Raw genomic sequence first — 25,538 nt, forward strand, 5'->3', positions numbered from 1 at the left:
CTGAACCTTTTTGCAGTTCTCTGTATCTTAAAAAGATAAAGAAACCTCCTATTTTTCCTATCAGATATTGATGAGTGCTCGCTCCCGAACATCTGCGTCTATGGTACTTGTCATAACCTCCCTGGACTTTTCCGATGCGAGTGTGAAGTGGGCTACGAGTTGGACAGAAGTGGTGGTAACTGCACAGGTAAAGATAATTTTGAAGAACATGCTTTTGAACTTTCGGTTGTGTTGCGATCAGCTCCTTAGGAGATTCTTTTAAAAGCCTGTACAAATCAGACTGGATATAAGCAAATATAGACTTCCCTACTGTATAACACAGGGTTCTGCTTCTCGCCTTTTCTACACTCCTCTTTCCTCTTCTTTGTCAACCTCGGATATTCCATTGGCTTAAGAGAGAAGGGGAAAACCAGAGCAGAGATAGTCCTTCTGTCTGTCCGCATCTCCCAGGTGGAGGGGTGCTGTGCTTTGTAGTTTCCATTCACAGTCCTGGATGTTGAGCTATGACCTTGCTGTGTATTTTTCCCATAAGTATTCTTTTAGTACTTTGTGTGAGTTTTATTTCATAGACACTTCCTCCTCCTCCATGAAACGCTGAATTCATCTCAGACTACTGTTCTTCTAAAATGTGTATACATTATTTAGAGCTTTCTGGAGATCCGTATCTCATAACTAATGGATTTGTGGTGGTCAGCCTGTGCTCGAGTATTTGCTTACCATGTGCTGTCTTTTCTTGCAGATGTTAATGAATGTGCAGATCCCACAACCTGCATTAGTGGCACGTGTATCAATACTGCTGGTAGTTACACCTGTGAGTGCCCTCCTGATTTTGAGCTGAATCCCACCCGAGTTGGATGCGTTGGTAAGGGACCGCTCCTCGTGCTCTGTACAAGTGAAGTTGCACAGGGGGGCTGCAAGACAACTGCTTAGGACTGAAGAGCATTGAGAGAAGTTTGGCTGGGTGCAGCTTCGTGACCAATGGAAATGCTCTTGTATTAAGCTCCAACTGCTTAGTAATCTTCTATTTTTTGGCTTTTCTTTGTTTAAGAGGGCAAATTCAAATGTATTTGAAGTTCCTAATGTTTAGTAGATACTTTCGTGCTTGTTAACCTCAAGGAGAGGAGAAAGCAAGGGGTTTCTGGATCTGGAAGGGTGTACAATTGCAGGTGAAAATATGAATCAAAGTGAGAAAAGGCCTGGCTAAACTGCCCTTGGTCATGCTGAATAAATTCCCTACTTTGTGACAAGTCCAACAAAGCCAAGGAACAGGGCATCAGTGTCCCTATCTAAGTGCAAAAAGCGGGGCCCTCCTGGACAACCCAAGTTACTTTCTTTGGCTGTCCTACAAGCAATGAGAGCCACCCAAAGGGATCCCTCACCCTGAGATGATGCGTTGTGTTTCTGCCTCTTACAAGATGTATTTGTTCTTATGTGCATTCTAAATAGACACACGATCTGGCAACTGTTACCTGGACATTAAAACGCGTGGAGATAACGGTGGCACCTTCTGCAGCAATGAGATTGGAGTGGGTGTTTCCAAGGCCTCCTGCTGCTGCTCCCTGGGCAAAGCCTGGGGAGTTCCCTGCGAGCATTGCCCGCTGGTCAACACAAGTGAGTCAGCTTTCCTGGGTTAAACACAGCGATCCGATGTGTTTGGATACCAGTGTAACCTTTTGTTGTGTGCATGCAGGGGACAGGTTTCCACTGGTCTTAACCAAAATCTTTACTGTCTTTCAAAAAGATTATTTCGTTGGAATGTGACTATCCCTTCTGAGCAAGTTTGCTCTGACACAAAAAACTACACTATGATGTGAAATAGCAGTTGATGTTACAGAGTAAAACTAATCTTTATATCTGGTTACTTTGTTACTTTTCATTTAAATTACATGTAATAATCTGATTAACTTTCAAAAATAATTGTCCTGCAAATGTTTCTACTATTTTACCTTCACAAATCTATTTTTGTTTTCAGCCGAATACAAGGTTCTTTGCCCTGGAGGGGAAGGATTCCGACCAAACCCTATAACAGTTATATTAGAAGGTAGCGTTTACATTTTACTATGTTTACATGTCTAAAATTATGAAACTCTTCTGTGAGTGCTGGTTTTTTATGGAAAAACATGAACTTTTGTGCTTTTGTTTGAACAGATATTGATGAATGTCAAGAGCTGCCTGGACTTTGCCAAGGAGGAAAGTGTATTAATACATTTGGTAGTTTCCAGTGTCAGTGTCCATCAGGGTACTACTTGAACGAAGAGACTCGTGTGTGCGACGGTACGTAGCCTTCACTTAACTAGACTTCTGCTTTTGTTCTTGGACAATGATGGTAGATCAACATGCAGAATTAATCCTTGAAAAGGAACATAACCAGACCAAGCAGTGTGAAACTTCAGAGCGGGAAATTGGAACAAGGTGAAGTTTTGCATTGAGAGAAAATTCCTTCTTGACTGTGTTGAAATATATGGAAATTTTTGGTTTTAATGAACAGATTTTGATCAAAAGCAGAAAACCCTATTATTTTTCTTTAGAATAAAATATAATTTATTAACCAGCTATAAAAAAATCATTGGTTGGTAATGGGAAATGAATAAACAATCAGATAGAGAGCAGACTTGCCCTGTGAGTCTGCTGGGCTGGTTGCGGGGTGTCCATCCCTTTTTGCCTCTACTTATTTTTGCTCCTGTTGATCTCAGTGTCCAACTGAAAACTTTGCTTGTACCACAAGACGTTTTCCTTCCCCTAGCACAGTCAGTAGTACGTATTCATCGTGTTACATGCAACTGTCGGGTTGTACTGGATATCAAACTTTAAGCAACCCATCAAGTCCTTACATTTTGCATTGCCCAGGCTGTATTCAACATTCCAACCTGTTAATAATGCTGATATAGCGCCTATGGTGTGCCAAACACTGCAGAAATACAAAATATTTAAGTCCTAAATTAAGGCTGAACTGAAGTGCTTCATCCATATTGTGCTTACGTAGCTCAATAAATAGTAAAGAGGAAATTTACCTCTCTATTTTTCCTTACTGGTGTGTCAAAGATACTTCAAAATGGTAAGGCTAGTGAAATACTTTTGAACTTTCAGGAACTGGGTGTTTTGGGGGCAGTGTTGTATTTGGGTTATGTTGCATTTTTTTAAACAAAGATGAAGGCCTCTTGATGAAGTAAACACAACATCTTGTGTTGGGAAACTTGCTCACTGTCCCCAGTCAAACAGACCCGAACCATCCAATCAGTCTGGTTCAGCATCCTATTGAGATGGGCACTCAACCGAGAACAGCTTTGGGAATCGAGAATGGATGAAATCCTCCAATAATACTTTTGTGTAACAGGTGTATAAACCAAATTGCTGTCTCTGAGCTGCCTAGACATACCAGACTTCCCATCTCTGCATCACAGCCGGTCTTTCTGTGGTCACCCGTGCCACCGCTTCCTTCTCTGTGTGGCCTTCACGACGACGTCGCTCAGAGCCCCTTCAGCTCCTCCGCCAGCACCTTCCTGCCTTAGGTGTTACTGAGACACTTTTGTTCTCAGAAGCACAATGAGAAAACTTCTGTGGCCACTCACTGCCTCCTTGTTCTCTTCTAGATGTGAATGAGTGTGATACACCTGGCATTTGTGGACCTGGCACGTGTTACAATACCGTTGGGAACTACACCTGCATCTGTCCTCCCGATTACATGCAAGTCAATGGAGGAAACAACTGCATGGGTATGGGTTATTGTGGGCTTGGTTGTGGGGTTTTTCTCTTTGTTTGGTGGGGTTTTTTTAATCTTTGTGCTTTGGGCCAAGGCTTTACTGAGCACAATTTCTCTGAGTTTAGTTATAAAGAACTAACTAAGTGAAAGATAAAACTTCCTTCAATACTTTTATTAACTAAAGGAAGACAGGTCACTTTTGCTACAGATCTTTCAGTACCCCATCAGAATTTCCCTTTTAATTTGATATTTTCTGTGTTCATCCCTTCCAAGTTCCACTTCAGCTTTAAAAGCTTCTGCATGTGAAACGCTACTAAAATTGCTCAGACGTCACGGAGTGAAGTCACAAGCTGTGTACAGTTCTTCGGGGGAACCATCAACAAGCACATGTTTTTCAGTGTTGGGCAAAAAGCCAATGTTAAATCCTTTGAGCCTGATCAGCCTTAGCGCGTGTTGGTTGCTCTTGAATATTTGTATTGCAAATACTTTTTCTTAGTTTTAGAGTAATCTTCTAGGGACAAGCTGTTCTGTAGTATTCTACAGTCCTGCATCATCTACTTGGGCTCTGAAAGGTACATATTTGAAGGAGGTATCTGCTAAACCCTTCAGGTGGTTGCTAATTCATTGGCCTGGGTTTTTCTTCATTTTCATAGATATGAGAAGAAGTCTGTGTTACAGAAATTACTATGCCGACAATCAAACCTGTGATGGCGAGCTGCTCTTTAATATGACCAAGAAAATGTGCTGCTGCTCCTACAACATCGGACGTGCGTGGAATAAGCCTTGTGAACAGTGTCCTATCCCAAGCACTGGTACGTTTCTGCAGTGCAGAGCTATTTGAAAGCCTTGGTAACATCATAATTGCCATTAGCAGATGTAAGACTGTTAGAGATGCTGTGTCTTTGCTGTTGTGTGTCTAAAATGCAGAGATTAGTTACTTTTTGGCGCGGAGGTGGTCAGCGCTAGTCACAGTGAAGGCAGATATGGGGTGGTTTGTGTTCGTGCTGCTGGACCATGCCTCCTTTGAGCCAGTTTCCCTCTCTGGGAGACTTCATGCTCTAGATTGGTTAGTATCTCTGTTTGAAAATGCTTGTTGATCTAGTGTTGAACACTGACCAAGGTTTTATTGCCATTGCTTCAACAAATGGGGTCTGTGCTGTGCCCCTGCCTACTGGTTGCCACAAAGGGCCTTTGTGGTAGCCATAGGTTTACAGAGGTACCTTGCTCTCCTCTGACAATGATCTGTGTCAAGCAGCCAAATGTACAACGTTGGAGTTTCTGGGCTAATTGTATGGGCATACAGGACTTCTCCGTGCTGAGTAAGACTCTGCAGAGTTGAGCGCAGGAAGTCGCAATCTGGTTCGAGGTCATTGCTTCAAGAACAAACTTCCTAGACACTTACTTGAATAACTTCCAGTTTACAGTTAAGGTTCCTAAAGTCAGATCTGGAATTACGTGCAAAAACTGTAACGCACAGAGATGAAAACATGCGAAGCAAAGGCAGCATGTGATCCCAAGCCCTCCACATCTTTTTATTTGCTAATTTCAGTGGCCTTTGAATGAGAACCCAAGGGCATCCTAAGCACATCACCTGGTGAGCTTGGGGAAGGGTCCGCACGCCTCTGCGTGCCCTGCACGTGCTGAAAGAGTAGAATAATTTTCTTGGGCAAAGGGTGTAATGAATTTTTGACTGTTGATTAATTCCAAATACTACACTTGTCCCTTTGTTTTCCTGTTGCAGATGAATTCTCCACACTCTGTGGAAGTCAAAGACCTGGCTTCTTCATTGACATTTATACAGGATTACCAGTTGGTGAGTTGTAATTTCTGTTTTGAACTGAGTTCCTTGCTACCTCTGGGTGGAATAATGACTGAACAGTGTGGTGGAGTTCAACCCTCGATTTAAGCCTGAGCCTGCAAGCTTTCTGCCTAGCTCCTCCTAGCTGGCAGCAATGATAATTGCTGCTTGTAATCAAGGCAACAGAAAGCTCCAAAGAAACTGTAATCAGGCCTACATGAGCAGGGCACAGATACCGAGAATAAGAGGTCTGGGAAGTAAGGCCAACCAGCATTTGGGCTGAGAGGAGTTATGTCTTTGCTTCAAACTAAAGCAGAGGTTTAATCTACCATTTCACATCAGTCCCCCGTGTATTGGTTTGACACAAAAATCCTTTTTTCTGCTCCGCTGGAATATTTCTCACATATGTTATTCTGTGTAACATTTGAATCATGAGTAACAAATTGCAAAACAAGAAGAGAGAGAGAATGAGGAATTCTAAGACAAGGAGTTGAGTAAATCCCTAATGGGACTCACTTTTGTTTTTATTCACACAAAAATGCAAATAAGAAGCAGATAATGTGCACTGTAACAAGCAGAGGCAGCATATAGGGAATAGTCAGGGGCTTTAGCATTGCGCTGTTGCTGTGATGCAGTGTTCAGCTACTTAGATGGAAATATTTCTAGTAAAGTGAGGAACGTAATCTTTAAAGAAGTCACAGGAATGTACAGAATTTATTATTTGGCACATCGTTTCTTAGAAGCAAAGTTCCTGCGTTAGCCCAGTCCTCTGTGTACGCTGTCATAATACAGTCCTTGCATGATGTTACTCTTCTGTTTGGATTAAAGTCCTATATGTTTACTCCAGGTGATTGTAGACAGAAGTAGTAATTCTAGTGTAACTCATTCCTTCTATAATCAGAGGATTCAGAGTTACAAAATCCAATGTAGGAAATGAAGGGTTTGATCCAGCAGCAAAATGAAAGAAAAACCAACAAACATCTGATGGAAACTGAAGATAGCTGACAGTTTCCCACCATATCCTCTGTCTTGTGTACATCAGCACGTGTGGCGATGTTCTTCTAAATGGAGAGGCTTTGGAGGAGTCTCCAAGTTCTTTCATGTTGTCAGAATACACAAAATGCGTAACTTAAGGACCAAATACACAAGACACACAGTTGTAATAGCAGCTGGATTCTTTTCTGCCAAAACCAGTTACTTAACCCAGGTGTCTATAGAGCACTGGCAAACCCTGGCTGCCTGGCTTAATCTAATTAGTAGAGTGTTTGCAACACTGCAGATGTTACCTGGCATTGGCACTTTCAAACTGTTACATAAAAACATGAAAGTCTTTTCAGATTAGCGAGGGCAACACAGGGCAAAACTAATTCTGACAAGTGTTTGCGTTCAGTCACGCTCTCCTGTATTAAAGCACAGTCAGTTACATTCTCCCTGGCTTTCCCCAATAACTCCAGTGGAACACCGCGTGTTCACCAGGGCTGTGGGTGGGAGTGGGAAGGACGTGCTGCCCTCTGCGTGGTGGGATAGATCCGCACTGCAGTGAAGAGAACCTGAGGTAATAGGAAACATCTCCATTTCCAGGCTTTGGAATGATTCGCTGTCTATTGCCATTGGGAACATTCTGATGCTCACGTTCTACATTTGACAATTCTCTTAAGGATAGATGCATAAGGACATACTCTGTAGCAGCTTTCATAAAGTGTTGTTTACAAGTGTTTGGTAAAAATTCTTCTTGCAGATATTGATGAATGCAGAGAGATTCCTGGCGTGTGTGAAAACGGGATCTGTATAAACATGGTTGGCAGCTTCCGGTGCGAGTGTCCTGTGGGTTTCTTCTACAACGACAAGCTGCTGATCTGCGAAGGTAGAGTCCCGATCCCACTCGGAGAAATGGGGTCTCACCAGCTGGCAATGAAGACACTGGGAAATCCGATATACTTGCAAGTCATCCCTAATGAGGGAAAATACTGATATCAGTGTAACGAGTCTGTGTTAATTCAGACATTTTGAATTATTTTGCACAGAAAATACCAGATTTTTCCATCAGACATCCAAGACCTTGGAGGAGCATGAGTCAGCAGTCATGGGAAGAAACATTGTTTTGCAGATTTGACAGTAAAGCCAAGAAAAGAGCAATAGTCTTGAGTCAGATCATAAGCACCATTTTTTTTTTAATTCCAAGATATTTTTTTCTAATAGAACAAAGATTTCTGTAAATAATATAAACGCATGATCATTTTTTCCATTTTAAACATTGCCTTGCATTGTATTAGTCAGTTTAATGGAGCAGCTGAAGGCAGCAGTAGGAATTGCTGCCGCTCTCTGGGGTGGGCTCTGGGTGCTGCGAACAACGCATCGAGAGCTTTGAGGAGAAGCATCTTCTGTTTGCTGCTTCTAACTGAAACACAGTTACATTGCTAGGGAAATAAAGTTCACTTTTTGCAGCAGCTTAAGTAAGGAAAGTTGCTCAAATTTGCCTAAAATTTTGTGGCGGTGTTTACATTGAAAGCTGCCAATATCCAACAGGGATTTTGATGCTGTGTTATGATCAATGGAGATCCTTGTAGTCTCCAGTGGAGATCTATGCTGGCCTAGCAGCTCACTTATTCTGATTGCAGTACCAAGGCTGGAATCCACCCAAGTGTTGCAACAGGCCTTTCATGGGCCCTCCGACACCTTGAGAAAACCATTAGAGAAATTTGCTACATAGGATTGTATTTTACAAATGGAGCAGTAGGGAGATACCTAAATGTCACCAAATATCTGCTTTCATGGGTATATTTGTTTTTTCAGAACTAGAAAGAAATTCCTATATTTGGGTAAGGTCATACTCTTTAAAAACAAAGTGGTTTTGATGTCTTTCTAGCGCCAGCTTACCATAACTATCAAATTGCCTTTTTGTATTGACAGATATTGATGAATGCCAGAATGGACCAGTGTGTCAGCAGAACGCAGAATGTGTCAACACAGCCGGTAGCTACCGATGTGACTGTAAACCTGGCTACAGGTTCACGTCAACGGGCCGCTGCGCTGGTGAGTGCTTCTGGCTTGTTTGCGCGAGATTTTAAAAGAAGTCTAAAAAAGCGTATCTCCTCTTCAGGAAGGTGGTATAGCAGGAAACTGTCTGGGCTCCAAGAACCCTCCTTAGGTCATCCTAGGAACATTTGGATAATTCCCAGAAGACTAGTGGGTCTGTCCCATAGAGGCATAAATGAGAGTTAATCACCTGAGTAGGTGTTTGTCTTCCACTTTATCCCACCAAACACGAATGTTTTTCTTCACCCATGTCCTGTCTACGGAGGGAAGACCGATAGATTCTCTACCTTTGACTAACTATTTTCTGATGCTAAAAATTCAGGTGCGGGCCTAACAGGGACCTTCCTCTGCATAAATTATTTGATTTTCTTTATAATTTGCTAGATGTGCTTTAGCAATTTGCCACTTGTATTTTGACAAATAACTCACTGCTTGCTGGGGTCTCTGCTGATAAGGTAGAGACCTGCTAGACCTTCACCTGCTAGACCTTCACCTGCTAGACCTTCACCTGCTAGACCTTCACCTGCTAGACCACATGCAATAACTAACTTAAAAAGCTTATTGTTTATGTAGATTTAAACAGGTCCCTGAGCTTTATTTTTAAATGCTCACTGAATGGGACCGCCGTTCTCTAATCTATTTGCTTTTTCTTATAATATCGTAGTACAGAGTGCCATTCGTGTTATCTTGATTACTGGAAGAATTGTAGAGATTTTAAAGACTGTTGTGAGCCAAGCAGCTGTAAATATTACATATATTTCTGAACAAAGTAATAATTACAATGGAAACTGGGAACATTTTCCTTGGGTTTTCACTTCCGAGTACTTGAGTTTTAGGAAGTGTACTTTTCCCTTCAATTCAGTTCTTCATTGTTTCATGTGACCCTTGATGGAAAAGGGTGTAGGGGCAACCAGAACACTCCTATGAGAACTAAAACTTTGTTTTGTTAAGCTATACAGGGGCACATGTAAATATTCAATATGTTCCTAATGTAATTGTTGTTGTTATGGGTTCATTAAAGCAGTACAGGAAGAGCCAGGGAAGGTTCTGATATGGGTTACAATGCCCAACGTGAATTGGCACAAATAGTAATACTTCCCTGTATTTTGCTCTAATTTTATATTTAGCGAAAATAAAGTTGCACAGTTTGAGTCAAAAGAAAAGTGGTTGATAAATAATTTGGTCCAGCAAAGGAAGGAAATTCTCAACCGCTCTGCTGAGAGCAGAGAGTTCTTGAGCTCCTTGCAGTGTTGGATCAGTCACGCTACTGCATGGAGAATGATCACTCCCAATAGTTCATGTGCTATTGAATCTGAACTGATGTATCACAGCCGCTAGTACTGTGAGTACTGCATTTATCTTACTATCAAAATAGTGCTCTTCTGGGGCAATTTATTTGTGGTATAATGGCGAATTTTTGATATAAACTCATTTTTGGCACTTAAAACAATTCTCCCTCAGTTTTTTAAAAAGTTATAATGTTGTCTGTTTACCCCGAAAGAAGTGACTTTTCCCTGGAGCTTTAATTCACTGTTCATTTGCCCACAGAGCAGCAAAGACAGTGATAGTTTTTCTTTCAGCTCTACTCTCCTGAGCTGTGAAGATTAGGAGTTCTGAAGACAGCATGTTATCCATCCTTTCCGCCTCCTTTAGGCTCTAATTAGCAGCAGTATCATTAATAGCATTGGGAGAGCTTGGTCCTCAGTGAACCACTGTCCATGTTACTCATGGCCCCAGGTGATATCCAGTAATCCTGGGTGTGGGGACTACCAGGATTGTCCACGTGCCAAGTAGAATGTAGAGGCAGGAAAACAAGAGTTAGTGCATGAAGTTATTTGCAGTTAGGAACAATCTGACTCAGTTTTGCAATGAATTGGGGATGGTTTTTTATGAATCTGCATCTGCTTTGCTTAGATTGCATGTAACAGAAAATTACTGAACACTAAGTGTAATTGACTGTGATACAAGCTTACGGCAGCACCTCAGTTCTCGTATTTTGGAGCTGCAGCAGACAAAACGCCAGGAAGTGTATTGAATCAAACCAGCACTTGTTGGACACCAGATCAGCAGAAAGACTTCATTAGATTCGTGTTTCTGATTTGTCGCAGAGGGAAATGTGCTGGACAGCAAGCACTTTGTTCTTTAATATCTTATTTCATTTACTTTTGATAGAATCCTGGATTCTGCCTGCGAGCACTCGTACCAAGTAGCTGTTGCGCTATGTGACAGACGCCCCGCTGTTGTAAAGCAGCAGCAAATCCCCATCTCTCTGCAGAATTATGCAGTTGTGTGTTTGCTGCTGTTGGCAAAATGTCTTCTGATTCCGTATAGCAATGTCTCCTTGCCATTTGAGCTTTGGTTTACAGAATCATCACCTTGCGTGAGGCATGGATGCTGCAACACATATGTATACATGTACCAACTTTATCTCCGCACAATGGGTAGATAAATCTGTAATGCATTTTAGCCCTCTGTGAGCTTAGTGAGAAGAGTGAGGGATTCTTCTCCCTTCCCGTTTTGTATGATTTCTGTGAGTTAATCAAGCAATTTGTGCTGTGATCAAACATAGCTAAAAGCAAGTAGTTTCTTTCATGGGAAGGATACAAACTGTGATTTATATGCGACTTTCATATCTACTGCAGTCAGTGTACAGCACTGAGAAATCTCCATATACGATTTCACATCATTAATTCTACTTTTCAAAGCCAAGGCAATATGTTTTCCCTCCAGCAAGAATTTGTGTGTAGTTAGTATCATTTTATGCTATATTTTTTTCAGCTCCACAAATGTTGGAAACGGTAATTTCCAAGCAAATAGCCTCTTTTCTGAGATTTACTTAGTAATGCTTTTGTCATGAATAAATTAAAAATACTGGTTTTAATTAGAGCCATGCACTGGATTCTAGCTATCACATTTGCTGCTAATACTTATTTCCAGCCCTGTAGCTTAGAGGCCTCATCTTCCACTGCTCTTCTGTTTTCAGATCGGAATGAATGTCAAGAAATACCCAATATCTGCAGCCACGGGCAGTGTATTGACACTGTTGGCAGTTTCTACTGCATTTGTCACAATGGATTCAAGACCAATGATGACAGAACAATGTGTATAGGCAAGTATATAAAATTAAGCTGTACTTAGGCTTTTATTAAAGTAGTTGCTAAGTCTCTCCCTTCTGTCATAAGGAGGTGTGTTAAAATAACTGAAATTGTGAGCCATTTACCACCAAGCAAAGGTGCAAACCCACCATATCTATCAATTAGAGGTGACAGGAAACTCATAATGATTGAAGAACATCTCATTACAGTAGAGTGGACCTTTAAAAATACATATCCTGTCTAATGAATGCTTTTTTCAGAAAAATGGTCAATTCTTAGAATTTTCCGAAGCATCTTGTCTCATTTATACCTTCAGGCAAGAAATTTAATAGATGAATATTGCAATGAAGCAATTGTATACAACTTACTTGTTAACAGAGTAAATTAAGAGATTTCTTGCCAGAAAAGTGCCCTTTTCAGAAACAGAATCATCCTCATAAACAGGGAGATTCTTTCTTTAACCCATTCATAGCTGTTAGTGTAGAACCTGTTATCCAAGCAAGATGGGGAGATTTCAGAATGCTTATGACTAAAGATAGCTGAGAGTTCCTTTGGGAAGGGTGAGATAGGAGCCACAGTAGGATAAATGGTTGTTGGACCCCGATTATTTTGTGTATGTTAATATGAAGTATATAAACCTATGTAAAATCTTCTTTGGGGGAGATACAACAGTCTTTTCCCCTTCTATTTGCTCTGCTGGATTATTCTCTTGCCTGTGGGATCACTGCAGGCTTTCCTTTCCCCATCAGTGATTAAAATTCTTGCTGCTTGTTTTTTCTCCTTTGTAGATATTAACGAGTGTGAGAGGGACGCCTGTGGCAACGGAACCTGCAGAAACACCATTGGCTCTTTCAACTGCCGCTGCAATTTGGGGTTCATCCTCTCACACAACAATGACTGCATAGGTGAGGAGTGTTGAGACCATTTGTGTGTTTCTAAGACTTTCTACGTGTGATCAAAGTCCCATTAGTGCCATCTTCTCTATTGACTTAGAATCACACCTTGCATGGTCTGCGTGATTAAAGACAAAATCTGATTCCTTCAGTCTGAAAAGACCTCTTTTATTATGCACTCCTCACTTTTCTGTAGCCACTTAAACGTTTGCATGTGATATATGCCATACCTTTTAATACTCCTTTTGAATTTGACAATTTTAAAACCTAGACCAATAGTGGTATTTTCCCCTCACTTGCTTTTGAAATTGGATTATTTATGTATTATCAGTTACTGCGCTGATATAGCGGAAAAAGAAATCTCACCTACCCAATTTCACTTGTTGCAGGTGTTTCTTGTATATCTTTCAATGTTATTTTTCTTAGATGTGGACGAGTGTGCAAGTGGAAATGGAATGCTCTGCAGGAACGGTCAGTGCGTGAACACCATCGGCTCCTTCCAGTGCCTCTGCAATGAAGGCTATGAGGTGGCTCTGGATGGAAGGACTTGTGTTGGTGAGTGCTTGCTTTTTGGGGTAGAAAAAAGGTGCAGCAAACCTTGAGGACATGTTCCTAGTGAAACAGTAGAAGAGGTCAGAGACAGCTGACACACCGTTATCATTGTACCTAGCAGAAGAAAACAATGACTACCTGGAAAGTTCCACCATCAGTTTGATGGAATCACAATTAAAGCAGCCTCAGCTGTAGGTTTATTGAGATAACAGCAATTCTCTCAAATAAATTGTCTTTTTTTTTTCTTTTAGATGTCAATGAGTGTGCACTGGATCCTGGAAAATGCTCACCAGGCACGTGTCAGAACTTGGACGGGTCGTTCAGATGCATCTGTCCTCCTGGATATGTCCTGCAGAATGACAAATGTGAAGGTGGGTACAGAACAATCCTTCTTCTGTCCCTTCCGCAGCTGCTCACAGTTGTTATCACTATCTTCTGCATCTAAACATGAGTAATGTTTAGTCTTTTGTGGCAGTGTACAGTCCTGAACTGTGGCCGCTGGTAAGTCACTCCCTAGAAAAAGTCTGACCAGCTTTTGTTTGAAGCAGATCAACTTTATCTGATCCCAAGAAAACTCTAATTCCAGGCTGTTGGGCTGATGGTTCATTGCTGAGATTTGCCCACTGCATGAGGATTTGGAAACTGACCCTAGATTTTGCACCTGGATTTCTTGTTCCTTTTTCTGTCTATTCCTTTTTGTTTGACCTTTTTGTTTTTCAAGTCTGCTAGATATCAGTGATGATGTAAGGTTACATTTTATAGAGTACAGCTGCCAGTGTAGACATCTTTATTTCTCATCTCCTGAATTACTTCTCTTTCAGACATTGACGAGTGTGTGGAACAGCCAGAAATCTGTGCCCTGGGCACATGCAGCAACACTGCAGGCAGTTTCAAATGTCTGTGTCCAGAAGGCTTTGTGTTGTCTTCCACAGGAAGGCGATGCCAAGGTAAGTTCATTCCTATTTTCTGGCACTTCAAAATTTGTTTTCTGTTTTATAAAAGCCTTATTAGCTGCCTGTTTCTAATATAACAAGGAGACTCTGGACTCAAACAGTGTTTTTCATAAGGAAAGCATGATAATTCTGTAGTTGGGGCCAGGTTCTGTCCTGCCCTAACATCTGTTTGTCATTAAAGAGAACATTGCAATAAAAGGGGTGAAGATAATGTTAAATGCACCAGGTTAAGTGAGGAAATTATGTTGCCCTGCAGCCCTTTCTTGCACCCGTGGATGAAATGTTGGGGCTACCTGGACTCTACATAGGCCGTGATGTGTCTGACGTGGAGGGGGAGCGTGACCACAGGCAGGAGGCTACGGCAGTGCACTGCTAAAGGCAGCGTTTCCAGGAATAACGCTGTTCTTAGCACTTACCAAATTCACCCTAACACTTGTTACATGCTATTCCTCTCCACAAATGTGTGGGTGGAAAAAATATCGATGGAAAAAAATTGCACAGTGCTGTGTGGACAATGAGAACCCATCTGCTTAGAAAAGTCTGAAGCATCTTCTGGCTTCTAGATTACCACATGAAGTGTTCAGAGCCTAAACATGGGCAGAGATCAGATCCTAAAAGCTGAATATCTGGTAATGAAAATCCATAGGTTAGTTTATTTTGTGGATAAAGAACAAGCACAGCAAATTAGGGAGCGAGTTATTTTAAAGACTTAGGAAGTTATTAAATAGATACATCATTTAATGTCCTACACACGGTGTGCGCAGTGGGAACCACTCATGAGTAAGACCTTTATAAGGACCTGTGTAGTTATGCTTGGCACAGAACGGTGATGCTTGTTGACACCATAGTGAGTTCTTCGCTTCACAGTGGGCTAAATGAAACTGTGGTTTTGGTAAAAATGAATCCAACCTGCAGTAAATGTTCATCCAAGTCTCCAAACCACCATGCAGTTTGGCACAGTTACTTCACTCAACTTCGAGAAAGCAGCACGCTGTTTTAGCTGTGCTTTTGTCGCTTGTGTAAATGAGGTTTTGTCAGACTGAGGGTATTGTTCTCTTCAGGTAAGGAAAAGAAATCATAAAAAAACCCAAAAACAAATGAAAAAAAAATATGCAGCCTAATCTTCTTCTTTATGAAAATAGATCACACATCTCAGAGGAAAATTCACCCTTGTGTGTATGAACTTGAAGTGGGATTCTCTGCATCCCCTGGAGAAGACTGGTTTTGTGGGGTTTGGGGGTTTGTTTTGGTTGGTTGTTTTTTGTTTTGTTTTCCAAGTATCTCAGGCCAAACAAAGTTTTGTTTCAAACTTCCCATTACCGAGGACTTTTGTAAAGTCTGGACATTGCCCAATGTTGATGCTGCAGCCAGAAACTGGCTGAGCAGCTGCTTCCACCGCTGCCCCGTTGCTGTCCCGCTGCCAGGGGACGGTGAGCTCCGCTCTGCTCCAGCACCCTGCTCGCTCAGCTCAGCGGAGTCCAATGTGCTGCCACTGGGCCACTTTTCTTTGGGAAGAATGAGAAAGCAAAGTGCTATGGAAGGTTGCGTCTCATCTTAACACTACACTGTATTATTGTTGCAAGTTGATTGAAATCTCTTGACTCAAGTGATTCTTACTAATAATGGATCATAAATAAAATAAGCCAATATTCAGTTTTTCCAAAGAGGAGTGGTGATAAGAGGGGAGTACAGCCCTTCTATCTCTGCTGGACAAAAGAGAAAAGCCTTTCCTTTTCCATGACTGCAGTAGGACACTATCCCCCAGCTTTCCTTTACTGGGGCAGGGAGCTCCCCTCCCTTTTCAGATCCTTCCCCATCACACACAATGGTCCCTGCTGATAGACTCGGATGGAGTTGGGTGTTTGGTTGTGGGCGCTTCCTGTAATTTTGCAGTTAACACCTTTGAGTGAAAACTGTGCTGTAGTCACCCTAACTGCTCATAACATTTTATTTCTCTGTGCAGATCTGAGAGTAAGTTACTGCTTTACCAAATTTGAAGATGGAAAATGCTCTGTGCCGAAGTCCCGAAACCACTCCAAACAAGAGTGTTGCTGTGCCCTGAAGGGACAGGGATGGGGCGACCCCTGTGAGCTCTGCCCAGAGGAAGCAGATGGTGCGTTGCTGACTTACCCCACTGTCACAATAACCTCTTGGAACTGAAAGATGATTGGGATTCATATAAGAAGGAATTAGGAAAGCTTTTTTCCCAATTGTTTTAACCCTAACAATTGTGATTGTTCTCTGTAAAGGAGGTGCCATTGGGGTCTCAAAAAAACATTCCTCGTATAGTCCAATCTCAAGCGTATTCCTTGGTTGCTGACAGGTTTGTTAGTATGATTAGCTGGTATTTTGCTCTGGAGGCGTCACATACAGAAAGTGGAAAGTAATAAGTAGGTCCTGAATAGACTCTGCATGGAAATACCTGCAAGACACAAACAGAACTCATCTAATTGTAAATAAGTAGGAAGGGGCGGCATAAACATGAAATCTAATTTATTTAAAATAACAACAGCAAAAAAACAGTTGAACTAGATCCACATCTAAATCACCCTGTTGCATTTTGTGACAGCACTTTGTTATTATAAAAAAAAATCTAAATTTGCAGTCTTGTTAATATGAAGATTTGCAAAACTAGCAGGGAATGACAAAACACAGGCCCTGCTGAAGGAAACGCTCCCTGGACTGCTGCTAAAGAAATGCTTTCCTTGCTTAGTATCCTTTGTCAGACTGAGTAACTGGGCATCAAGCAAGTCAACAGGCCTTTGTACCATCATGGTGCAATTTGCTGAACAGATTTAATTCACGCTGACAAATGTGGTTAACAGCATTACTGGTTTCAGCAATACGTTAATACAGTTCGTTTCATTAATAAGTCATGTAGATGTTGCGCAGACAGTCTTCACAAAAGCCAAGGGAAGAAAAGAGAATCAGATGTGCCAGTTGCAATATTCCTCCCAGGCTTATTGCCTGAGCATGTTTCATTCCACTGCCCTGGAGCATTTGAACCAAAGCTGGTTGGAAAAGCATGGTATACATAGCAGCACATATATTTTTCACAGTCCAAACTGTTCTAAGAGGGTGCTATGAAGGCCATTTTTCTCACCTTTTAAAAAAGAAACAGTTTAAAGATACGTGAGTCTGAGAAGAGTGAGCATACACTTTTCACATGAAAGTAAGATTAAATTATAAGTTCATACATCTACATACTACTTCAGATGGACATGAACATGAGGTGGATGAGTTGGTATCAGTGGATGAGTAATGCTGATTGTCAAGATAGAATTGAATGTATGGTTTTATTTTTACAGAGGCGTTCAGACAGATTTGTCCGTTCGGAATTGGCATCCTTGTTGGACCTGGTGACGCGAGACTGGGTAAGAGCCTGACCTGCACGGTGCTCTTGTTGCACCAGGATGCCGTTTTCTAGCCATAAGCCATGTGCCCTTTCAATTGAGAATAACACCTTTGCAACTATACCCAAAAGCCATTAATTCTGGAAACATCTATAAGTTTTTTTTCAATTATTCGTACTGGTTTTTAATTCAAGCTTGAATATCTTATTTATCAGAAATTAAGATTATAGAGTAGCATATTTGGCTTTTTAATTTATGCTGAGCAGACTCACTAGGACACTTATATAGGACCTAGAGAATGGATCACACAGCATACCTGTCTTTTCTTATATAACACACGTAGCCTGTTTACAGTAAATGGTTTTAATCCTCCAGAAGTGCAAAGCACAGTTTCCCACATCCCTTCAGCACATTCTGTTCTCTCCCAAGACAAACAGCACTTCAGCCTTATTGGCAAAAGTGTTCATTTAAGGAGCTCTGGATGACTACTGCTTTTCATATCTACTTGTCTCCCTGTAGCCCCAGTCAGAGAGCTTTTTATCTGGCGTTTAGAATCAATTTCTGCATTTTGAAAGCTGGTCTGCAAGACAAATTGTGCCCTCATCCTAATATATCAAAATATAGTATCAAAATATATCGAATACTAGTATTTTTTTGTGATCTCAGGAATATAACAACACTTGTTCTTTGAGAGAAAACTAAAAGCACATGAAGTAAAATGCACTTACTGTGTTTGTATTTCTGGTGTAGATGTGGATGAGTGCCTTGATCCAGATAACTGTAAATTTGGGCAGTGTATCAACACAGATGGGTCTTTCCGCTGTGAGTGTCCGTATGGTTACATCCTAGAAGGAGCTCAGTGTGTGGGTAAGTAAAGCTGTTTCGTCTTCCATTTTAAAGAATCTCCTGAATATTCTAACACTGTGGAGTCTCCATCGCCACTGGTGCTTAAAACCTGCCAGGGCAGGGCCTGAGCAATCTCCTCCAGCTTGTGTTTGACCCATTTAACCTCCAGTGATCCCAAATTATGCTGGGAGTCTGTGACTCTAATTCAGTAACTTGAGTTCTTGGATTTTGTATTTTTGCGTTTTTTGGTTGTACAATCAACAATGCAGATTTTATACCTTTTTGGTGAGTATAACCATGTATTCTGGCCTTAACTGCTTGCAGATACTGATGAATGTGCTGTTGGAAACCCGTGTGGAAATGGAACTTGCAGGAATGTGGTGGGAGGCTTTGAATGCACCTGCGTTGAGGGATTTGAGCCTGGACCGATGATGACCTGTGAAGGTGAGAGTCCTGTGTGCTCGAACAGTTCCTGACTTCAGATGCAACCGGGGACACTAAAGGAGCTTAAAAAGAAAAAACATGGACATTTGGAACAATGCATCTTTATCTGAAACAGAAAAATAGGTTCCTCCTTCCTGTATCCACCTGAACCGTGGTGCGCCTTTCTGACTGTTGGGTGAGCAGGCTTGCGGGTAGTGTCTGCTACGGGACTTCCCAGAGAGGAGCGTGGTGGGGCATGGTCTCTCCAGAACGCTCCCCAGAAATGCTGCTTATTGTGTGTATGCTTTTTCTTACCCCCTGGACGACCTGTGAGTAAAGAGAGACACTGTGGATGATGCAACGGACTGCTGGGGTTGGTTTGGGGAAAAACAGGGAACAAAACAGAAGAGATGAACACAGTACAAGACAATTACCGTGGTACCCCTAGGTTGAATACTTTTCATGCTTTGGTCTCTCATTTCAAAAATAGAAATTTGAAAATACACAAAGAATGGAGGAGTAAGGAAGGGAGGAGTGTTGCAGAAGAGCCACAGAAAATTAATTAGACTGGAATTTTTCGGTGTGGAAAATGTGGTCGAAAAGATATATAATTTAAATTTATAAATCCACAAGTGGTAAGGGTACCAAAAATAGATGGAACATGTTAGACCAACCAAAGCAAACATTTTTATATGCATAATACTTAAGTTGTGGAACTCTTCGCTGCTGTGAGGCCACAAGTATAAATTGACCCAGAAAGAGATTGTACAAATTTGTGTGCTAATCCATCAGTGGAAATGAAGCTTGATAGTTTGGTTGTGGCTTTTGGCTGTGGAGGTCCCTAAACTGAGAGCCTGTATCAAAGGGATGATCTCTGCGTACATTTTATGGGGTTTTTTAATCCTCGTCTCCTCCTGTTACAGCCAGAGAGGGGAGAACGTCTTAGGACATTCTGACGCTCTCTTCTGACCTGGCACAGCTGTTCTTAAATTATCTGCCACAATCTGTTTGTTTGCAAACCCGTACAAAAGAATGCTTCCAGTTTTGCATCAGCTTGCATTAGTTTTATATACAGCTAGAGCTTCATTCGCTTCCCTGTGGAATTTGGACGAAAGCTCGAATTGTAGAGGAGGAGTTAGGGGAGTCCATGAACATCACTCTGTAGCAGTAATTACTCAAGTAGCCCCGAGCTTATGTAAATGCACTTCAGAATAATGTTTCTAGGAAGGATATTGTTTTACAGAATTCAGTTTACAAAGAAGCTGAAGAAGCGCATCTAGAATTTAAAAATACCCAGTCATAAAACCAGCCTAGATGTGGAAAAGGCAGAGTTTTAACTGAAACGGTATTTTGGCAGCATGAATCTGGATCTTGTTTCCATTGGCTGCTTGCCGTTAAAGATATTGAAACTTCAGGTAGCTGCGCAAACATCCTGACGTGTCTGGTGCCTGCTCCTGTGCACAAATCCAGAATGCGCAGAACCGTGGGTCCCCAACTGTTAAAATATAGCCCTTGGTAAACTGGGAGCTGTGGTATTGCCTGTACCTAAAACCTGTGCATGCTTCACTTTCCCCGTGGTCTTTGTTGCTCCAAATCCAGATGTCAACGAGTGCATTCAGAACCCCCTGCTCTGCGCTTTCCGCTGCGTGAACACTTTTGGATCCTACGAATGCAAGTGCCCCGCAGGGTACGTTCTGCGAGAGGACCGGAGAATGTGCCGAGGTAAAGCTCCCGCCAGACTCTCACAGTTACGAGATAATGATTTCAAGTTCCTGCAGGGGTAGGGCTCTGACTCACTGCCCTGTTGGGCCAGAGTTTTAATCCTAGGAAGTAACCGAGTCAGAAGGAATTTTGGATGAAATTCTATGGTTTGCATTATGCAATTGATTGCATTAGCCCTGTCCTGCCTGTAAACTTATACATCTGCATACAGTGAGGTCATATCAGATGGTATGGTTTTGTCTTGCCCTGAAAATGGGCATTTGGGAGAAAGCAATTTGCTCTAGGCTAGTGTATCTTACGGTTAGTTTAGCATAATAATAGTATGCATAGAGCTTGATTACAATCAAAATTCCGAAGTCAAGATTTACTACAGTGAATTTCCAGGATTGTCTGTATAATGAAGCCTAAACCTTGTGTTTTAGATCAGAATGAGTGTGAAGAAGGAATTCATGACTGCGACTCAAAACAGATGGAGTGCAAAAACCTAATTGGCACCTATATGTGTATCTGTGGACCAGGTTATCAGCGCAGGCCAGACGGGGAAGGCTGCATAGGTAAGTGACACCGAAGTGTTGAAGCTCTTGAAACACACAGTTCTTCAGCAGAGCTGAAAATTTTGGATTTAACAAAGTGTTGAGGAACTCAGGGGAAGAATTACACAACTACCTGTGTAATGGATCTCCTGGTGCTACGTATTCTTTGCTCTTCAGCTGTGCACATGTGGGCAGTGAGTAAATAATGTGGATGTGGCTGTCTTTACAGTCAGTTTGTGCTGCTGCTGAATTGCTCTGAGTGAGGAAAGCAGAGAATGGGGCCCGTTGCTGTAAGCTTGTTTTTCTCTATTAGCATGAATCTGTAGATCTGAATAATTTTAAAATGTTGGATGCCATTCAGAAGTGCAGCTGTAACTATGAAGAATTTAGAAAACCAGTGAGGAATGTATTGCAGAGAAAATATAGTAACAAAATATATAATATTGTGAGCTGGATGGTCATTTTCCTCTGCAAGTTTAACCAGGCCGATGCACAGCTGAAGAACTCCATACAAATGTCTCCAACCTGCATTCATCCAGCAATGGACTTGATTTTTCATATCATTTCAAAAACACAGATGAGAACGAATGTCAGACCAAACCTGGGATCTGCGAGAACGGCCGTTGTATAAACACCGTGGGAAGTTACAGATGTGAATGCAATGAGGGATTCACTGTCAGTGACACCCAGAACGAATGCCTCGGTAAGGTGCACATTAACACCCTAATGAACTATCGCTTTGATAGGAATTGTGGTTGAAATGTGTAGTGAGAAAACGTGCTCTTGAATTCCACATGCCTTTGGGAAGGAGCCTTTGTAAGTAGGTGCCCTCTTGCAAGTTCTTTCTTCCCGTGCTGCGGCACGGCTGCTGCAGCCAGTGCAGCTGCGTTGACGTGCTGCTCTGCCTTTTCTTTGCTCCTCATTTTCAACCAGTCCTTTTTCTCTGGGTTCAAACAGAAACAGATTTTTTTATAAGCGTAGTTTAACTTGTTTTCCACCTTTTGCTAAATCTCCTGTCTTCTTTGTTTCCTTTAGATGTCGTGCTCTCTTTCTTACTGCTGGTAGTCTTTCACTCTCAGTTCCACAGTCCCAGGGTGAAGTATGCCCTTTCTTTTATATTTCTGACTAAATTCCTAATATCTCATGACCCTCTGGAGGTCGTCACCATTAGAATTCTCTGCGATGCATAATTTGCCTTCCAGACAACAGAGAGGGCTACTGCTTCACTGAAGTCTTACAAAGTATGTGTCAGATCGGATCAAGCAACAGGAACTCTGTCACCAAGTCTGAATGCTGCTGTGACGGTGGCCGAGGCTGGGGGCAGAACTGCGAGGTCTGCCCCTTCCCAGGCACCGTGGCCTTCAAGAAGCTTTGCCCTCATGGCCGAGGATACATGTCTAATGGAGCAGGTACTGATTTCTCTCTTAAGGCTCTCTTGCACAATTCCAAATTCAGCGATAAATTATAAACTCCCTTTTTGCATGTTTGGACACTGTGAGGTCCTAAATATTTTGGATATCAGTTGCAATTTTCCATCAGTTTTCATGTTGAGAGAGTACAGTCCTTTGGGAGGAGGGTGCGTCGCCAAAGGCTCCGGGTCGTGAGGGATCCATCCCAACTTGGCAGATATTTATTTTGCATGCTGGTTGATTGACACGCACTCAAATAGGAATTTGCATTCTCACATTCGAGTGTGTTGTAAATTAGATTAAGAGTCATTTGTGTACGTGAAAGCCAAGTCATGTTTGATTTATGGAGGCTAATGTATGATCAGCTCTGGTTGTTCGCTTCCACTTCTTCATTGCATTTGAAAGTTGTTGTTCTATTAATCTTCCATTCCATATTTCTCTAGTTAAGATTTCTCATTAACCTGTGGAATATTTTAATATTTTATGTAACTTTTTAATGTAGGGTGTGGGTTTTTTTCATGGCAAGTCACAAGAATCTGTTGAAGCTGTGTATAATCAGTTCTTGTTTAATTGCAGATATTGATGAGTGCAAGGTTATTCATGACGTCTGCCGTAATGGGGAATGCATCAATGAGGCGGGATCTTATCGTTGTCATTGCAACCTTGGCTATACTACAGATATAACTGGCACTCTTTGCATAGGTAGGTTTTTCATTATGGTGTGTCTATATAGAGGAAGTTTATTCCTAAGAGATTACTTGAAAAAGGAAATACAAAGATTTTGACAAAGGAGAAAAGGAAATGTCACTGTTAGAATGCTTTGGGGATTTTTATTTCCTTCTGATGCCTCCTGAGCGCTTTGAAAAACATCACAAATCTCGATCATCACCACTGAGGTATCTGGTTTTGCTTCTTCTAGATCTGAATGAATGTAATGAGTCCCCCAAACCTTGCAACTTCATCTGCAAAAACACGGAGGGAAGCTTCCAGTGTTCGTGTCCGAAAGGGTACATCCTGCAAGAAGATGGGAGAAGCTGCAAAGGTAAAAATCAAGAATTTACTGCGTGAACTCTGTGTTTCACAGGCAAATACCACTCCAAGGACATTTCAGTTATGTAAATCTGCCTCTCCTTGATACCTGTATTTCCACTAGAGACAGTGGAGGTGACCTGTACGGGATGGAGCTGGTGTTTCTGTTAGTTCTTTGATAATCTAGGTGAAGAGTAGATCCATGGGAATTTTTGCAGGCTGATGGCAGCTGATCTTAAAAGACTTCCTAACCAATAGTATATACGATTGGTCTTATTTGGGTAAGCAGGTTGGTTTAAGCTGTGTTTTTCAGTGATAAGTGTATCTTAATGGATGCGAAGATGAGTACGGTTTGCAATGCGTTGTCCAGCATCAGTAGAGTTTTCACCTGCCACCTCTGCAGCAGCCGCAGTGAAGGACAGCAGTGCGGGAGAGATTTGGAAAGTTTATTATAATTTAATTGATTTCTTTATCTTGGTAGCAAAGATCTGACTGAAATGGTGCAAGTCAGAGCAGCAGTTCTAAACTCTCTTTCTTCTGGAGTAATAGCATGCTTGAGCGCAACACCGTTTTGCAATGTGCCATTGCTTCTCATGAAGACAGTGACTTCCCAGTTATCGACTGCAGTAAGAGCGCTAATTATGTAATTGCATCATTCCAACAGATGAGAGTGAGGTCTGTAATCCAGCGTTAGCATGGCCACCAGCGTACCTCCAAAGTCCCAGCTGTGGGGCTTCATATGAGAGGATCTGGAAGCCACTGTGGAAAGTGAGGTGTAGATTCTAAAGCTTTATTTGATACGCTATTTATTGGTAAACTCTTCTCTTCAAGTCCATCTGAATGGTCAGGTCCTCCATAGGGAACTGAACTGAAAGATGTTTTCATGGTTTTTTTAGATCTCGATGAATGTGCAACAAAGCAGCACAACTGCCAGTTCCTTTGTGTCAACACTATTGGGGGTTTCACTTGTAAATGTCCTCCCGGCTTCACTCAGCACCACACAGCCTGCATTGGTAAGTGACGCGGGGATGGCAGATGCAGATTTGCGATTTATTACTGACTCTTATTCCAAAAGCAAAGTAGCAAGGAGATGAAATCGGCTTCCTGAGAAACCAAATGGAAACATAAGCCAGTTTCTGATCCCAGTCCTGCCAGAGGAGAAGATGTAAAGAGGCCATCCCTTCTACCTTTGCTTTCATAATCTCTGTCTTTGAATTTTGCACTTGCAAGAAGCAGACAGTAAAAACACCAGCTTGGAATCCTTGCCTCACCCTTTCTTACCCACTGAGCAAAAAGAGTTATTATATTTCTGTTCCCGTAGTTCATTGCAGGACCCACATTAGAGATCATGTCAAGGCTTCTTGAAACAATAAGCATGACACATACATTTCTGCAGTTGTCCTTTAGCCACATACCCATTATTCTGTGGAAATGTTAAACATTTCCTGCAAAACTTTCTTTTCTGCTCTGCAAGTTGGGTCCTGCTTGTGGCAGTCTGGTGGTGCTGTGCCATTGCTGTGAATTTGGGGGTGTTTGCAGACTGGAACACCGCCCTCCATAGGCTTGGTGAAGAAAAGGAGTGTTTTCCTTCCCATAGGTGCTGTTAGTGTTTTCAAATTAAAATGTAGGTAGTGTAAGCTCTCCTTCAGCAGTGCAAAGTGCAAAATGGAGAGGGCGGTAAGACAGCTACGTTGCTGGTGTCTCTTTACCTTTTGTCACAATAGCATTACTAAATGGTCATCTTCGCAACAAGGAAAAAAAAGTAACGCTCAGGCTTTGGTTTCCTTCAGATAATAATGAATGTGCTACTGAAATCAACTTATGTGGAGCAAAGGGCATTTGCCAGAATACACCAGGAAGTTTTGTTTGTGAGTGTCAGCGTGGCTTCTCACTCGACCAAACCGGGCTTAGCTGTGAAGGTAGGTGCAACACACAGTGCATTTACCTGGGCCTTCACTTGCTTTCCTTCATCTTCTCTTAGCCACACTGTCATCCAAGGAGGGACCTATGGAGTAAGCACCAAAACCTATGGAGTAAGCATATATAGATTGAAGGCAAGTGGGGTACGGAAATTCAGCACCAAGGCAGTATTTCTCTTCATGGACCTGAATCAATAGATCTATTGCAGGATGCTAAAGAGCTGGACAGATATTTTCTGAGACTTCACTTTAGCCTGGAATGTTTTAGTTTAAGCGT

At 41.8% G+C, this 25,538-nt stretch overlaps 1 protein-coding gene across 3 annotated transcripts in view; it reads left to right on the plus strand.

Annotated features, from left to right (window-relative positions):
- FBN1 (fibrillin 1) overlaps window positions 1-25,538 on the plus strand; it is a 145,578-nt gene that overhangs the window by 114,561 nt on the left and 5,479 nt on the right. For 2 of the 3 annotated variants that reach the window (XM_065847842.2, XM_065847841.2), the window contains exons 36-62: window positions 65-187; window positions 740-862; window positions 1,447-1,611; window positions 1,973-2,041; window positions 2,149-2,274; window positions 3,591-3,713; window positions 4,354-4,512; window positions 5,442-5,513; window positions 7,237-7,362; window positions 8,409-8,531; window positions 11,518-11,643; window positions 12,418-12,534; window positions 12,949-13,077; window positions 13,326-13,445; window positions 13,896-14,021; window positions 15,991-16,140; window positions 17,336-17,401; window positions 18,131-18,247; window positions 18,551-18,670; window positions 20,249-20,371; window positions 20,794-20,925; window positions 21,482-21,607; window positions 22,107-22,313; window positions 22,890-23,015; window positions 23,233-23,355; window positions 24,239-24,355; window positions 25,133-25,261. In XM_065847842.2, the coding sequence (XP_065703914.1) occupies window positions 65-187; window positions 740-862; window positions 1,447-1,611; window positions 1,973-2,041; window positions 2,149-2,274; window positions 3,591-3,713; window positions 4,354-4,512; window positions 5,442-5,513; window positions 7,237-7,362; window positions 8,409-8,531; window positions 11,518-11,643; window positions 12,418-12,534; window positions 12,949-13,077; window positions 13,326-13,445; window positions 13,896-14,021; window positions 15,991-16,140; window positions 17,336-17,401; window positions 18,131-18,247; window positions 18,551-18,670; window positions 20,249-20,371; window positions 20,794-20,925; window positions 21,482-21,607; window positions 22,107-22,313; window positions 22,890-23,015; window positions 23,233-23,355; window positions 24,239-24,355; window positions 25,133-25,261 (3,363 nt within the window). The other variant, XM_071814092.1, reaches the window with a different exon arrangement.

Source organism: Patagioenas fasciata, chromosome 12 (genome assembly GCF_037038585.1).
Source record: "Patagioenas fasciata isolate bPatFas1 chromosome 12, bPatFas1.hap1, whole genome shotgun sequence".
Classification (NCBI taxonomy): Eukaryota; Metazoa; Chordata; class Aves; order Columbiformes; family Columbidae; genus Patagioenas; species Patagioenas fasciata.